Source organism: Psittacula echo (genome assembly GCF_963264785.1).
Source record: "Psittacula echo genome assembly, chromosome: 17".
Lineage (NCBI taxonomy): Eukaryota > Metazoa > Chordata > Aves > Psittaciformes > Psittacidae > Psittacula > Psittacula echo.
The window spans coordinates 4,168,354-4,185,971 of NC_137753.1; the positions used below are offsets into that span (position 1 = coordinate 4,168,354).

Here is a 17,618-nt window from a genome sequence, read left to right on the forward strand (position 1 = left end):
AAAAGCACTCTATAGCAAGACAACACAGAATGCATATGTAAGTTGCACGTATCACAAAATACTTGCTAAACCTAAGGTTCACTCAGTTTTGTTCATAGCTTCTGTGCTTCGGTCAGTACCTTCAGGGCTGTAGCTGGGTATTATTCATTAACAACATTCAGACAACATTCCTGAGCCCATTCGGTTTTCAGTATAAGAATAGAGATGGGAACCAAGATCCTCCAAGAAGTTAGATTTCACTTCAACACCTATTTGCCGATATTAAATGTCTGCATAAGATTTCACTCATGAACGAGGAAAATATCAAGAAAATCTCTTATTTCAGCTCTAAATAGCTATTTCCTCCAGTCCTGGAATTTTTGTGATGCCTATTACAGCTTTGACACTGACAGTGCATGCAAGAGACACAAGCCCAAAGCCTAGGAGAGTTTCCCCACAAAACCAAGGATATATAAATATCAAGTATAGTGATCGAACTGAGCAAAGCTGCTCAGTCAGTCAGGTTGAACAGAAGAACCTTTCCAAAGCAGAACTTCAATGATACAGATAAAGATAACAACCAGCAGAAATATGCTGTCCATGGCAGGGGAAGGCTGATTTCAGAAGGGTATTCCAGCATGCTGCTGATTTAAGGTATGCCAGTTACAGCCTTGTTTTCCTTCAGTACATCATCAGTTATAAAGGGATGGTCTGCCTTGAGTCCTCCCTCTCTCCTTAGCAATCTTCCCAAAGGAAAAGCTACCTAAGTCAGTGGATAAAGAGACCAGAGCAAATAGGGCTTACAAAGGTGAAGAAACGCACTGCTCTACATTCTACTCCCCCTGCCAGGAAAATGTACTTCAACAGTCATATTGCAGCACTCACCAACAGGCTTTTTGAAACAAACTGTTCTACCTACCACCTTTCCACCACATTTACTTCACTGCATCAGATATACAATAAAGTTTCATTTACCTTAAATAAAGACAACACCAGAGACGTGCAAAACTTATGAAGACCACAGACCCTGTATGTGTGCCTGTCCCTGCTACACTGGTTTTAGGCTCCCCAAAATATTTTCAAGATACATACAAAATAATGATCATATTTTCCGTGAAATCAATGTGTAAGCGTGATCTCACCATGACATGCAGCTTCTTACAAAAATGGATGCTTACAAGGACACTATCGCTGTGGCTGCTCTCTGTATGCCCAAATGAATTAAAACCCTCTGCAATCACTTCAGTGTACTGCTCAAAAGAACTCTTGCGAACCACACAGCATTGGCTGAGTCTTCATTTATGCTAAATAAGTACAGCAGATGAGGAGTTGTGAACCTTCTTTTCCTGGTCTATTCCCCAATTTAACCGTATCTCTTACCCTGGTGTCAGAGACATGCATTATTCAGTCGCTGCAATGAATGGCACTGTAGGAAGCAAACACTATCCTGACTAGGTAAATTCTGTTTCTGGTCAAACAATCTGGCCTGTGTAGTACAGTGCAGATACATGAATTCTTAAACCAGAAGTCTTTGAGGTCTTGGCTATTTGACCACTCCAAACCATGATAAACCTGCCTGCAAATACACACACATTTGTACCTTCAGGTAGATGTTTCCACACTTCCTGCTCTGTTGGCATTAGCAGTCAGACAGTTGTGCGAGAAGATGGATCAGGACCTCATGTAGTTGAAAACTAACTATTTATTTTTCTTGGGTTAGTTTTCGCCTGGATTAAGCCCATGATCCACCTCACCACAGAGCTGCTATGGACAGCAGAGGGAGAGAGTGAGAAATACTCCTTTTGGCAACAGTCAGACCTAAAGTGGATTAAAATAGTCATGAGCCTGAGTGAACGCAGTAAGTGAACTCTGCACTGCTCTTAAAAAGTCACCTTTTCTTCTGGGTTGCTATCTATAATCATGAGAACAATACGCAGTGTTAAATTCCATCTGCAATGAGCTTCTCTCAGGAAACGCTTTTGATAGCTTTTCTCTGTCCTGCTTTGGATACAAGTCAACCAAATAAGCAGGAAGGAGTCATTTCTAGGTATTTCAGAACAGCACTGTAATTAAATTACAAGACTTAGGCTTCTAAATTACTGTACTTGTCAAAGGAAAAAAACCTCAGATTTTCAGACAGGAAATAGGTAAATAGATGAAGAATTCTGCATGTTTATCAAGGACCATTAGGAAAAACACCATTTCTATCAAATTACTGGAAATTACACTGAAAACCTGTTCAAAACAATCATGACACTTGTTTAGAGATGGTTTTGTGAACCTCTTTACGTAGTAACACAACATCCAAAACAGTTTAAGTTTCCAGATAAAGATCACAATACTGGAAACAATGTCAGTTTGGTTTGATTTCCAAGACAAATTCCGAAATCAAAATTCAGGGAGGTTTTTTTGGTGGTTTTTAGGTCAAAAGTATTATCATATGCAAGAATATCGTCTTTACCACGCTAAAGTGTAACCTTCTGCTTTCTGCCTCTGTCTGATTTCAATTGATCAGGTATTATCTCCTGAAATAAATACCCTCTGTAAATATCCTACTGGTATTCGATCCAGTAAATAGTGAAATTGGCAAAGCAATACAAAAGAGAAAGCAAATACTTTATTCTTACATTGACAATGCACAGTCAGTGCCTACTATTTTTAATTGTGTCAAACATTAGTAATTAAAGATCAAAAATGAACTTGGGACTGATTGCTAAAGCATACATAGAAACCAATCAATAAAAACTGTGTTGCAAGACTAAGAAGGGTTTTTCCTCTGTCTCCTTGACTGATTGGTTTTCTCTTCTGTGATAATCTGTACTATTAAACTGTATTACAATCTACTTTAAGCTTTCATAACCCATATATTAAATGCCATTAGTTTACTTATACCTGGCAAACAATTGTATCTAACCATTTATTATTTGGAAAATGAAACAAAAAGTACCTTCATTCACCATTTTGGAATGTTTCTTTCTGAACATTACTTTTAGCAAAGCAGAAACAACATGAACAGTAGTGCTTGTGTTCTAGACATCAGGAGATGCCTAACAGCTTTCAGTAGACATACAACAGTAATATTTGTCACCAATGTGCCAGCCTACCTGATGCCCCAATCGGAGAGGTAGCTGGGGTCATGCTATGGACATTTAGGCCTAGGCTATGGGATGGTCCTGGGCCTGGTGCTACTACAGGAGGTCCAGGCGGGGTCTCTCTCTGCGGTGATGTAAGTGGTGTAGTAGGCTGGGAAGATGGTCCACCGGCCAGCCGAGCCAGGCGCCGCCGACGGATCTGCACAGGGGAAATGAAATAACAAGTAAGTAAGTAAATTTGTTTGTACATATGCACATGCACCCCAAGGTTGCCCTTTGGCTCTCCTACACGGTGGGGAATTTACTCCTGTGAAACTGCAAATATAGAAGCTTTACTTGATAACCTGCTGAACTCAGCTGACTCTTACTGCTGTTTCTCTGTGTGACAATACTACAACACCCTGCATGTTTAGGTTTTAAGTATGTGTTTGCTGCCTTGGAAAACCACGTGCACTGGAGAACGCTGTGTCTGTCCCTCGAAAGGTTGTGTAAGACAAGTGTAATATTTACTGCTCAGCAATTTCCAACCCTGTAACACTCCTCCCCATTTATTTTGGCATTTGACAAATCGCATTAATCTGATAAAAGGGACAATCTGAACATGACCTTTGCCTTAATTTCACACCACGTGCTACTAGTCACCCGTGCTAGTCATCTGCTGGACAGAGGCATCTTGAGAAGTAAAGACAGACGGTAAACAACATCCTCTCATCACCTAGACGCATTTCAGCACACAATTTAAAACAACAGGGTTTTTATATTACTGGTAAGACAGAGAAGCATCTGCCTTTGACCGCATAACACTAATATTATACATGAGAAATAGACTAAATAAAACTTATAAACTCATAATTTTAAGTTCTTCAATTGAAACTTGAAGCAGAAATGAAAAACATAAATCATTCATCATCAAGCTGCCTGAGAGGATCTGTTCCTAAAGCTTACATCTTCAGCTCAAAATAGGCCCAGCACAAAATATAAGTAGCATGTTTGAGGGTGTCCACTCCCAGCAAAAATAAGCAATCCATGTAATTCACTCTTTGTATTAAAATACTCAAGCATTGTATGCAATGCATCAGTTTTCATTGCTGCTCATAACCCTAAAGAACTGCCAAGCAAGGGAAAGAGCGAACAAAAGATTTGTGTCAAGTCAATGCCTGCGCTACAGCACTGCAGTCATTTAAAGGCCGGTGAAACCTACTCCAACAGGAAGAAGACCAGATCAAATGAAATCAGACTTCAAGAATAGTGGGAAAACACTGTCTGGAACCACATCTCCCTCCATGACAGGCGTCACCACAGGAAGAAAACAAATTCTTCTTGTGTGTGTGTTCTTCAGATAAAAAGAATAGAATGTCTTAATCCCTCCTCCTTTTCAAGCAAAATACGGGAGCTTATTGCATAGATAAATAGTTCAGCTTTACTGTAAGCAGAAGCTGTATTTACATATTAAAGGCTCTAAGATGCTTTTTTAAATACCTTCATTTTTCTCCACTTGTATCTCACATCTTCTGTTTTCAGCTGCTTATCTGAAAACATTACAGAACTACCTCACCCCTCAGAGGCATACCTGAGAATGTTTGGCAGCTACATGTCCCCATATCCACTTTCCCTACTGGTGAACCCAAATGAAGTGTTCCTAGCTTACCAAGCTGTACCAAAACTATTATCAACAAAACCATCTGGTTAAATTGTACATTTGAATTAGGGAGATGGAATTAAAGTTTTAGAAGCCGTTTCCTTACCATTCAACTGCTCTGTGACCATGTTTTTCAGATAAAGGAAGGCAGGGAGGAACAGAGGATAAAAAATACAAATACACATACAAACAGCCCGTATATGCAGCAGTGTCTGAGGGACAAAGATGTAGATTATGTAAAAGGCAAGAAAAATAAAGGTGATGGGAAACTTTTCCACAACTGTTCATATTCACTCTTGCTAGCTAGCTCCACATCTGATATCGGGAAGGAAACGTGAGAGGAAAAATGCATAGATAATCAATATATTTATCAAATACAGTCAAACATTGATTATTCAAACAAGGTCATGTCCCTCACAAGGTATGACTTGCACAAAACCTCTCTTCATCATCTCCCAGTTTCAAGCAGATAATGGAGGCTCCTTGTGCCACGCAGCATTTCTTCACCTACAGTGCTAGGCAAGATCAATGTCCAATTACAACAAAACCATCACTGTCCAAATAAACTTTCTGACTTGTATTTGTCACTTAATCCATCAGCCACCCATCTTCCTTAGGGACCAGTCCCCAGAGTGAAACCTGCCCTGAAAATTCTGGAAAGGACATGGAACAAAGAAATCTGCACAGAGCTGCCTTTAGGTAAGACATCACAATTAAAACTAACACAGGGGTTTTCCCTGCCCCTTTAAGGATGATAGGCAAATTATACTTATCTTCCTTACTGCTGAACAAATTAACCTTAACATATCAATAAACACTGAATACTTTTTCCACTGAAAGAGACAGTTTTCACAACAGAGGGTACACTTAGCAATTGGTAAAAGACCAGACTTGGTTCTTCTAAGAGCCCTGAGGTATCATATTCTTCTAGGTTTACATAAATTTATCATAGAAATCTGGAATTTGATCTCAAGATTAGAAAGTTCTAAGTAAGAGAAGGAAAAAGGGGAGAAACAAAGATATTATGCTCGAAAGACAAAGGTGCGAGCTGAAAGAAAAGTTTGGGAATACAGTATAAAACTGGTGCACACATTCTATCCAGGTAACTTCCTTGTGCCTTAAGATTTAAACAGCACTGAAAGGGGACTCGGACCATGTAGCTTGTTTGCACAATACTAGGCACAAACAAGGCCCCAAACATAACGCAAATAATGTGGGTTGGAACTGTGGGAGTTCAAAGCAACCTGTTCTCATTTCAGACTGACTCTCCAAATGACCATGAAGAAACACATAACTGGGGGTTTTTAAATATTTTCTTAGGAAAGTTTAGGATACCTCAATAATACCTAACCCCTGATTTCAGCAATAAGTACCTGCAATGGTGACATGACAAAGCTTTTATGTATTGTTTATTACCCAACAGCAACAAGTGATTTGCTACTAATTATTACATAGCCTACAGAACAGACAATGCCCATCTTCCCTCTGCAGCACAACTCCATAATATACAGTTTAAAAGGTTCATTAAAAAAACTCTTAATTGGTTGAATGGAAGAGGTTTTGATTAGTACAGTTATTGCTGGACACATCTGGCCTATGTCTGTGCATAGTAGTTTTCAGATAAACATTTTTGATCTTCCTGGACTTCTTCAAAGCTGTTAGTGGACACACTACAACAAGCAATGTACACACAACACCCTGTTAAAGACAGTTAAATGATAACTTAATTCTGCATGAGACCAATAAAGGTGCCACCAGGAAGACTGGTCCCTCAGGCTCATGCGCTCTCATCTGCTTTGCTGGGAACTGTTTAGTGAAACTAAGGACACTTTTTATCTGACCATAATCATTGAAGAGTTCCAAATCTATACAATAAAGGGTAATGTGAATGGATAGCTTTATTCTTCTTGTATTCATCAAAGCATGTTAAGTTGGTTTAAGAAATGCTTCATGTTCTGGTGACACTAGTCACCAATACTCAGAAACACTACTAAAAAATCATGTAAGTGTTAGAAGATCCTAAATTCACCTCATTCTTTTGAACTTTATACCACATTTGGCTTCATTCTGCCTTTTTCTATGCAGTCCCTACTCTCCTCTTGAGCTATCACTTGTACTCAAATTCAGACACTAAAAAGGAATTTTCTTTTCTCCCCTCCTAAGGATTTCAGTGTGCTCTGTAATGAATGGCACCTTCTAGTGCTTTAACACAGTAAATACTGTGAAAATTTCAGTGAAAGACACCATTGATAGCAGTAGAAAATATCTTTTTGAAGCTAAAATACAACCCATAATCCCAAAGCCATTATCGATTGTACATCTCTCTTCTTTTTAAGTTACATCTGTTAATGTTATACTTAATTATACTGCATATAAGAAGATAATAAAAACTAAAAGAGGCTTGTCATTGTTTTCAATATGAGTGATTTTTCACCTTTAGCTACTGTGAGACAGGCAGTTTAAATTGAGTAGAAGTCACATACTGTTTTTCCATAGAGTCCAGCTCTGATGCAGCACCCACTGTACCAAGTAACAGTAAAGTGGAGATGTGGAGGAATATTAAAACAGATTTGGCTCTGACTTTTCAGTGATGGGTCCATTAACAATAAAAGGTGACAGTATGACTCTATTAAAATGATGCAAGATGAAGTTTGTCTCTAGCAATCACTTAAAAGACTTGGTCAGCTTTGGTCCTAGTTGAACTGCACCAGGAAGAACTTGAGTCATACAATCACAGAATGGTTAGTGTTGGAAAGGACCTTAGGATCTTTTGCCAGTAAAGGTAGATGAGGTCCCTACTGGGGAACACATTTTCTGCAGCCTCAGATCCATGATGCAGTGTTTTGGATGATGTCAGTAATTCACTGAAGCAGTGACACAACCAGGCTTACATAGGTTAAATGATTCTGAAATTAATCATAAAACACCTCACAATCAGATGCAGGTTAACAACCAGAACTGCATGTAAACTGCATGTAAACAGGTGCTCATGAAATACACCTATAAAATTAGAGATCCCTTTTCACAGGAGGAGTTTCAACAGCAGCGTCCTATTCCACTCTCCTCAATGGGAATTATACTCCTGAATGCTTCCACGGAGCATGAGCACCTTCATCAACTAAATAACATAGAATCATAGAATAGTTAGGGTTGGAAAGGACCTTAAGATCATCCAGTTCCAACCCCCCTGCCATGGGCAGGGACACCTCACACTAAACCATGGCACCCAAAGCTCTCTCCAACCTGGAGTATTTCTTCCTGATTTCTGCTGCAATGTATTAGCATTGCTAAATTGTCATACCCAATGTAATCAAAAACATCTTAACTTTTAAGAATACAAATCCGAGTGACAATAGCTGCAACCTTGCCCTGTAATCCCACCATACGATACAGTATAGGACAAAAATCAGATCTTTTGATCCTCATGGAGTGTAAGAACAATGAGCATATGTTGCAGCTGGTCCAATATAATACATCTTATATGTATGCAATACACTTTGACATGAAAATATGACTTTAAAGATATAAGCTGTCAAATTGTACATGATTTGGGCATTACATTGGGAGAGTAGGAAACTCCCCATATCCTTATCAGTACCATAAGAGAATTCATTTGAGAGTCCTCCAATACATGAGCAAAACATAAGACCTTAATCTATATTTAAAAAGGAAAACACCACCCTTGGAAAAGAAGAAACAAGGAACAGTTCACATTATTCCATGTCAGAATTCCTTGCCAATTACAATAGAACACATAGAACCAAAAGAAGCATCAGAAAACTGGCAAGCTCGTCTCAAACAACAGCTTCAAGAAGATATTACATTAAATATAAGACCACACACACATCCACTTGTTTCTCAGCACAGACTCCAAGGAAGCAAAATTTTAAGTTATTCACTGTGTTAAAAGCAGGGTTTTTTAAAGTCACACACAAAGAAAACATAAAACGCTGAGTGTTGGCCACAGGAAGAAGACATCCTCCAGACAAAGACTAGGTATAGCAGATGGACGAAGGGAACAATTAACAAGGGGAGAAGCAATTCAACCCCATCGATCAGCCGGGGGTGGCAGGTCAGGGACAGCAGAGAAAGGATGGACAAGAGAAACACCGAGCACAGACAGCGGGCGACGGCAAACACCTCAGTAACACTCCTTCCCTCACACAGGCTTCACCTTGGGGCCAGGAAAAGGACCCAGGAACAACCCACCGTCCTCACCCGCAGGGCCCGGCCGCCCCCCGCGGCCCCGGGCCCCTCAGACTCACCTCATCCGCACTCAGCTCCTCCATCGCCTTCCTCTTAATGGTGAACGGAGGGAGGGCGCTATCCTCTGCCCCGCCACGGGGCAGCTCCGAGGAAGCGCTCTCTTGTCGCCTCTGCACCCCCGGGGAGCCTCACAAGGGCATCTCCGGGGCGGCCGGGCCGCGCCGCGCCTCGCCCACCGGCAGCCGGCCGCGGCCCCACCGCCGCCCCCGGCCCGCTCCCTGCCTGCCGCCCGCGCCTCGGCTGCTGCCGCCGCGGCCTCAGGGGAGGCGCTGCCCCGCTGCCCCCGCCAGTCCGCGCCACCCGGCCTCGGCCCCCGCCCGCACCGCGGCCCCTGCCCCGCGCGGGGATTATTCATCAAAACAAGAGGGCAGCGACGGCCATCTTGGGGCGGGATCACGTGAGACTGCGCGGCGCCGCGGAGGGAGCCAGGCATGCCGGATCCCCGCGCTAGGCGCCGGCCAATGGCAGAGCGGGGAGGCGGCGCGCGGGAGGGAGAGAGGGGCGGGGCGTCAGCGGCTCGGTCGTGGCGGTGCCGGAGGGGGCGTGGCCCGATCGCGCCATGGCAACGGGCGCGAGGGCGGTGCTGAGGGGAGGTGGAGCTGAGGGGGGAAAAAGGGCGGGAAGAAGGCGGGAGCTTAAGCGGTGTTTGTGTGCTGAGCTCGTCCGGGCTTGACGGGTCTGTACGTTCTCCGCTCCCTTAAGGTGTTAGAGCACTCCTGGGTGACGAGTGATTGAGATAACACAGGCTCTCTGTCTAATTACTGCAACCTGCGTAACATGCTAGCGAAGGCACTCAGCTTCCAGTGGGCCTCAGCCTTTTCTCAGTGTAGTCTGAACCTGAGGTATTTTTTTCTTTTCTTCTGTAAAAACACAAGCTTTTCTGTGCCTAATTCTTTCATTATACCAGAGAGTTATATTTTTGTGAAATATATTAATTTTTCCTTCTCTTTTTCTCTCTCCTTTGAAATGAAACTGCTCTAGAGAACAAAATGGGATCTGTGTTGGTTTTAATTGGATGCTCGTTTCCAACTCTGCTTGTCTGATCCATTATAATGCATGTAGATTGTTCTTTTGGTTTTCCATTATCTATTTTGATTGTAGAATCCAGAAGACAACGTTTCTGTTCACCTCTATAAAGTACTTTCACACGCAGCTGGCATACCTTAAAATCATCATAATACCCATGGTCAGCAGTGGCACTGAAAAACCTCAGAGGTTGGTTGATGGGAAAGTTTCACCATCAAGGCAGTATTGTAAGGTAATTGGGAATGAAACATCTTTGAGTAGAGCCCTTCAAGTGTTCCTCTGGGAAGGTTTATTCTTGTCCTTCAGTTCTATAGCTGAAATGGTAAAAGTTAACTTAATGTCTTTTCTTTCCCCTCATGTCCAGAGCATGTGATTGCTCCCTTACTTGTTTCACCTGGCATTTCAACATGTTTAATTTGTATTTTGTGAACACATGGGAATTCGTTTGCATAGAAATGAAATTAGGATAAGCAGTTTTGTCACTGCAGGACCTTCTCTCATCCTCAAGATCCCCACAACATCCTCAAGCAAGCTGTGCGTAGCATTGCCTGCTTTCAAATCAGCAGTTTAAAGCAGGAAGGAAAGTAATATCTCTGCTAATAATAACTTTTCTGTATTTCTATCAGTAAAGAGTTCCTAATAGCAGCCTTACTAATGAATTATTGCACTTCCAGTCACACAGGTTTCTAAGGTTGCATTTTTCTGCTGTTTACTTGGAGTCTTTCCTTGTACTAATAGAGTTCCTAAGGTAATCGTTGCCTTTCTGTATTGCTTTTCATGCGTGTCTTAAAAGCTGTGGGGTTTGAGGGGATCTGCAGTATTTAACGCTTAAAATACTGCTGTTAGGAACCTGTACAATTTAAATGAGGACTCGATACGTTCCAGAGGTGCCATCTAGTGGGGTAGCCGAGTGTGTGTTACTGGTGCTGTGTATCGCTGATGGTGTGACACAGTAGGTCTGCTGCATGAATTCGTTATTTATGTCAGAATAACATGGGAACAGTAATTGCATTTTCAAATAAATGAAAACTACTCGGTTTCCGAAGGAAAACACTGTTAGGATCTATAGAATAAACACTAGGCATTTTATGGCTGGTGCCCCAAATTTCCCTAACTGTATAAATAGTGCTAGTTCTTTTCTTCGTGTTTTGGAAGCTACATTAAATTTTTATAGAGCTCTAGTAATCATATGGGGGGGTTCAGACTAACCAAAAGGTCTCCATGCTTCATCATCTGCCTCTGGTGGTAGCTTTAAGAATTCAGAACTGACAAGAATTACCAGAAAGGTGGTACTACTTATATTTTTAAGTGTGAGGGATTACTTCAGAGGTTTTTTTTAATAGAAAGTGATTAAGCCAGATTTAATCAAACTCTCTTCTTCCAATTAGTGATAAAATCCCTGCAGTGTTAGTGTTAGCAACAATATGCAGCAACTCATTTCACATGTAACTACCACGTTGATCTGACCACTTACATGTGTTTACATGAGGCAGAAGAAAGCCTACTTCTCTATGCAGCAGTACACAAGGTCAAAAAGAAAACCATTTAACCTAATTGAACAGATGTATGCGGATAAATCCTAACTAAAGCAGCATTGTTTTCACGCCATGTATGTGCTTATAGAGTTCAATTATTTTGCAGGCTGGAATTCACGTGGATTACTCAGACCTGTCTTCATTGTTCTGAGATTTCATCACAGGCTGGTTTCCTCTGGTAAGCTGAACTTAATTATTTTTGAGAACAAAGCAGCTAGAGAACAATACAGGACCTTACATTACACATTTAAGAGACAAGTGGAGTTAACTACTATGAACCTTGAAGATAAACATTTTGAATAATAAATCTATATTGTTTTTCTGCTGTCTTTGTTATCTTCACTTCTTTACCACCATTCCACCTCTGTTTTGTTTGATATTGGCACACACCTTTAGAATAGACAGGTTTTCTTGTTTTGATTCACACTTTGAGTTAACTAGAGACCCAAGCCATATCACTTATGTTTTGGATTGGTTTTGGTTTTTCCCCAAAAAACATGTTCAGAAGTCAGGTACTGAAGACTGGTTTGGTTTTAGACATTTATTAGCAAAAATCAGACACTGGCAACAGCAGACTTACTTCCTGAGCCAGAGACATCACAACATTTATTTAATAGGCACAAAGAATCAGTTCTCCATAAAACCACTGCTGGACACAAGGCTGCAATCTCCTGTACATAGCTGTCTCTCCACATAGGAACAAGTATACATGTTCAAGCTCTCTTGAAGATCTGTTTACATACTTGATTCTCACAACGAAGCTCCTAGAAACAAAACCCAAATTATAGATGTACATAGTAATCAAAGGAACTGATTCTAAAAGTGAATATAAAACCTTTGCCATGACTACTGACCACCACTCTGTTGCCATGCTAATAAGTTACGATTAACATTCTGAATTCACGTTACACTGAAACAATGAGGTTGTTCCACCTAAACTAAAATCAAAGCAGCATGTGCTTTCTGTGTACCATCCATTACAAATACTACAGAGTTAGAAGTAGACTTGCGCACAGCCTGCCACATTATAGATCTTATTTTTGTCATATAGAGACAGAATCTGTAGAAATCTGAAGTAAATACCAGGTGGAGGTCATCTCCTTCAAGCCAGTGAGTCCAGCCCCTATTCTTCTTCTCACCAGTCTGGACACAGACAAGTTTGTCATTTTCCCAGGTAACTAGGGTCTGTGGAAGAGGAAACAAAGAAGTGTTTCTGCATTACTTTGTCTCACTTCTGCAATATACTCACAGACAATGTCCTTGTTTTCCTGGATAAAATGAGACATAAGTATGACTCCTGATGGAAAGTGAAACTCTGTGCCTGTAACTGGGGTTTCCACCTCTGCACTGCATTACAAATAGTATTCTTGAAACAATTTCAGCTCAAATAGCTGGATTGATCATGGCATCTTAATTTTGTCATGGTCTCTTGATTTTATATATTCAGTCTTACCTTGCATTTTCTGTTATCCAAGCCTTTATTATCTTCTTCAAACTCTTCTCCGACTTTGAACTGAAGCACATAATCTCTGAATGTGCTAGTGGTATGGATATAAAATGAATCACCCTCTTGTTTGATAACTTTCTGAGGCTTCAGCATTTTTGCTATCTTGCGTGTTGCAAAGTCGATACCTTGGGCAGGAGGCAAAAAGGTCAGAGCTGTATTTATCAACAGCCATTCTGACAGCCAGTCAAAATGGCTTTATGACTACTAGAAGGATTTTTTAGATAGTTTTACCTTACTGCTATGCACGGTTTTGTGGTTTGGTTGTTGTTGTTTGGGGTTTTTTTTGTTTAAAGCTGCACGTTAACAGAGTTCGAGTCATGTTCGTGTATGTTTTCCTCTTTGGAAACCAGTTTACTCAGTTGTTGCATAATTCCTATTCAAGATTTCTAAGACTTCAAATCTGAAGAGTCCTTTTAGGAGTTGGGGGGAGTTAGTTTCCCACACAGCCACCCTGAGCTTTGTCTCATGCTTACCAACTGCTTAGATTAAGGGAGTAGTTAATTCCTATTCCCATTCTTTGACAGAGGAAAGGCATTAAGTAAATTAAGAAGAAATCTTCTCACGCTGTACCTTAAATAGGGTAAAATGAAGGACAGTCCTAAAATTAATTACTCAGGCTTGTTTTCAGAACATGCTACTTTCCACTAACACTTTTTAAGTGCAACTAGAAAGCATCACACTTGCCAAAAGGTGTCCTGGTTATCTGTAATGGCCCTGATGTCCTTGATAATACTGAGTTTAAAACTTTTTTACACAAGTCAAAAAGGCAGAAAGGGGTGGGAGAGGCAGGGAAAAGGGAAGGCAGCACTCAAGGTTCCTTGCTGTCACAGTCTGTAATAAGCTCTGTACAAGAAAGTTAATAAAGTACCAACAACTTTAGTTCCCTGTTAAAGCACTGTTAATCTCTCTCTCTGTAAGAGATCTGAGCAAGCTAAGAGGTTAGCTTCAAGCACTCCAGAAAAGGGACAGTTAGGGAGGCTCGTCAACAAGTCACAGTGATGAGAGAAGGATTTTGTAAGATGTTTAAAGGTAAATGACATTAAACTAAACAACTGCCTCGAAGTGGCAAATACCCAAGAACTTTCTTTTGTTACTTAACATTTAATTAACCCTAGACATAGCTTCTGTAAGTTTGTGCTGCAAGGCAAGAGAAGATGAGTGGATAGGGCAAGCTCTTCTGTCTCTGAAACCTATAAAAATATTCTACTTTTAACAAGTATTAGGCTAAGAAATTCCTGACGCTTGGGTGACAGCTTATAAAATATAGTTAATGCTGTCTCTTTATCATTCCATATTATGTTCCTTCCATTGGTTATCAGAGAAAAAGGCTTCAGCAATATCTAGGTTTTAGAAGAACTCAGACTACTAAAATTCAAGAGGACCCTTACAGGAAGGATAGAACCAGGTATTTGCACCTACCTAAGGCCACCATATAACCTTCAAAGTTGTCATTGCTGACAAGGTTCCAGGTCCCACTGAAATCCACAGGCATTGCCAGAGTGTGGAAGGAAGATGCAGTCAACCTCTGGCCAAAAATCAAAAATGAAGAAACAGTTTTCCAAGCAGGCCTTATATAAGGAACACTGTGGGTGGGATTACATCCTGGAGCCTTACTGATGGAGGGGAAGGGTCTTTTGCTGAGCCAATAGGCAAGAGGGTGTTTGTACATCAGCTGTAGCTGCATTGGAGGGAAAAGTTCACAGTTACTGAAATCCTTCTGTGGAGCAAATGTTAAGAGCCCAAGAGTTGCAGTGCAAACCAAGAACGGGTTTGAGGGACTAGTCCCTCTTGTATACTGTAAAGGGAATCATGGACAGATTTTGTCATTACTAAAAGTCCCTACATGTATGTTTATGATCTGAAATATACATACATGTTGAAAAGGTGATCTACATGAATACATGCTGTTATTTTGTGTTTGAACAGACGGGGATTGACTGTTAAGCTGTGGGTAGTATTGTATCAGCAAATTTTAAAGCAGTACCTCTGACACAGTAATGGAGACAAGCATTTTATCTTGTTAGTTTATGTCTGGAATCAATAGTAGGCAGCATCACTGTTTAGTGGTTATAAAAGAAAAGTGACAGATAAATCCTGTTTGTGTATGTTATTCTCTGATGTGACTGTCAACACCGCTTTGCTATGCCACAGTTTACCTATTTGTGTTCTGATTTCTTTAATGCTATTAGTTATATCCTAGTTGAATGTATACATTAAAAATTCTTTATTTTCTCAGATGCCTTACCGGGCAGAAAGTTTGTGTAACAGTTAAGCATGAGACAGCAGATCCAGAGGCCTGAGCTCTGTTCCCAGTTCTGCAGCTTTGTATTTATGTTTTCCTAGATGGGAAAGAGGACAAATACCTGTTCATGCAATCCACTTTCTACTCCTAAAAATAACCAATAACAATAGCAAATTCAAAAGTTACTCTCGTGTATATCAAAGATGTATCTCCCCCCTTTGCTTTTTATTCTTGAAACACACAGTAAAAGAAAGATGATACAGAAGTTATTCCCACTGGTGCATTATTAGATCCTATATCACGTACAGGGAGTAGAGCATAGGATGCAGCAGGTAAGCTTTATTGTTGGACTTCTATCTTCAGCAAAGAAGTGAAAGAAATCTCCTAAGTGATGACCCAGCAAAGTGTTTGGAAAAGTGAATAAAGAATGCTTGACTTCAAGTAGAAAGGATATATAAGAAATTTGGAGGGGAGATTTTTTTCTTAAGAAGATACATAATTTTCCAATCTCTTGCAGTTCCTCCTGCAAATAATCTGTAGTTATTTTGCAAGCTGTATGCCTTGTTGTTACAACCTACCAAGTGAGAGATATAAATTTCATAATGCTGAACAACTAGGCACTCCAGGCTTGCCAAGTACAGGACAGGTAGATGACTTCATAGCTCAGTTTTGTCATCAGTAAGATGGGGAAAAGAATAATTCCTAAAGTCACACGTATGCTTTGAGCATTAGCTTAATCCTGTGTTTTAAGTGGTCACATGGAACAACAATGAACACCACAATGAAGGCTACATTAAAATAAAACCCCAAAATTGATGGGCAAGGGAAATCGTAACTGTATTGCTACCATAGTAAAAGGGAATTTGCTATTCTGAATCTTGAATGAAGAAACTCACCTATAGCTACTACATTTATCTGTTTACTGATTCATGTTAGGCTGAATAAAAAGATAACATTTTGCAGAGAAAATTATATTTCCCTGAACTTTAGCTACATTTTTGGAGCTGACAGTTTGACCTATATGACTCACAGATCACACTAGTAGGAAATTAGGACGTCAACACTTGTTTCCTGTTTGCAGATGGACATTGTTCTCTATCCTATACTAAGCTAAGAGTAGCACAGAAAAATGATAATTACCGTTTTCCTGGACTCAAATAGTAACATTTCACCCATAATTTGTTATTACAAATGCTATGTATAGTAGTAGTATGGTAGTAAAACACTGTTGCAATGATTCTTCCAAGTAAAGAGAAGTCAGTCCTTGAATGAGGCCTGTGTAAAAGCCTGGATGTAATATTTTAATTGAAAGTTAAAATAATGCAGATTGTCTGGGATATGGTGCTTCTTTCTGTAGATCAGTACTTAATCTCAAACTAAGACTTACAAAGGCTACCAGGGTTACTATTTCAAGGCTCAGCCATCGAATTGCCTATGGAATGTTTTGTAAGAACTGACATGTGCCCTGGTTGTGTCACAGGATGGTTCATTTTTTTTTCTCCATTAAAGTCCCCAATTTTCTTTTTGTGGAAAGTATTTCTTTCCATCTTAATTGCTGTGCAGCACTGAGCATCTAAGACATTCCATTAAGGTTGTGCCCTTATTTCAGAAGTAGATGAAGTATTTATAAATACTACTGCAGTATTTGTAATATATTTTGCATTATAACTCTTCTATAAGGAAGGTCAGTGAACTGGATTATTCACAAACTTGATGTTTTCAAGTATATAGATCCTTTTATAGATCTAGTCCACTCTTTAAAGTCATAGCTAACATTTTCGAATATGCCAGATCACCGTGATGCTGATTTTAATAACTGAACACAGTGTGAGGTTACTTCTAGTGCTTAACAGGCAGGTTTCTGGATCCCACGAGTAAAATGAAAGATCAGTATTCAGCAGTCGGTGTAATTTTTGAACAATGTTCTATTTTGTATATACAAAACTGTACTGACACCATTCTACCTACTTAAAAATCACATAGTCATCAGATGTCAGATTTGGTTAATAACAGCATGACTAAAATTAGCGTATTACATGCAATTTATTTTATTGAAAGACCCGTCACACATAACTACGTTAAAACCCAGGGAAATGTAATTGTTTAAAGACCTAAGCTTTATAAAACATCCTACTATATTTGCAGTGTCTCTAGAATTACACAAAGTGCACCAACACACAACAACATCATTATTTAGAAGAATAAACCTAGACTTAAAGTGCAGTTTTACTCTGAAAAGTGACCACATCAATAGGATGCTTTCATATTAGAAAGATGTGCTCTGAAGTTATTCAGAAGGTTATTCAGAAGCACACTGGTTGACTTGAGTGCT

At 40.1% G+C, this 17,618-nt stretch overlaps 2 protein-coding genes across 8 annotated transcripts in view; both read right to left on the reverse strand.

Moving 5' to 3' along the window:
- UBE4B (ubiquitination factor E4B) overlaps nucleotides 1-9,275 on the reverse strand; it is a 39,278-nt gene extending 30,003 nt beyond the window's left edge. For 6 of the 7 annotated variants that reach the window (XM_080631068.1, XM_080631066.1, XM_080631064.1 and 3 more), the window contains exons 1-2: nucleotides 8,976-9,275; nucleotides 3,084-3,270 (exon numbers count right to left, since the gene is read on the reverse strand). In XM_080631068.1, coding sequence (XP_080487194.1) covers nucleotides 3,084-3,270; nucleotides 8,976-8,999 — 211 coding nt within the window. In that variant the 5' untranslated portion in view covers nucleotides 9,000-9,275. Of the gene's footprint in view, nucleotides 1-1,579; nucleotides 1,679-3,083; nucleotides 3,271-8,975 lie in introns of those variants that run through there. The other variant, XM_080631067.1, reaches the window with a different exon arrangement.
- A 2,975-nt stretch (nucleotides 9,276-12,250) lies between these two features.
- RBP7 (retinol binding protein 7) lies at nucleotides 12,251-14,560 on the reverse strand (the record flags this gene model as incomplete). Its single annotated transcript, XM_080631186.1, has 4 exons — nucleotides 14,464-14,560; nucleotides 12,991-13,169; nucleotides 12,621-12,722; nucleotides 12,251-12,301 (listed from the first exon to the last, which is right to left on the reverse strand). The coding sequence occupies exons 1-4, from the start codon at nucleotides 14,534-14,536 to the stop codon at nucleotides 12,251-12,253; spliced, it is 405 nt and encodes a 134-aa protein (XP_080487312.1). The 5' UTR covers nucleotides 14,537-14,560.
- Between the last annotated feature and the right edge of the window lie 3,058 nt (nucleotides 14,561-17,618).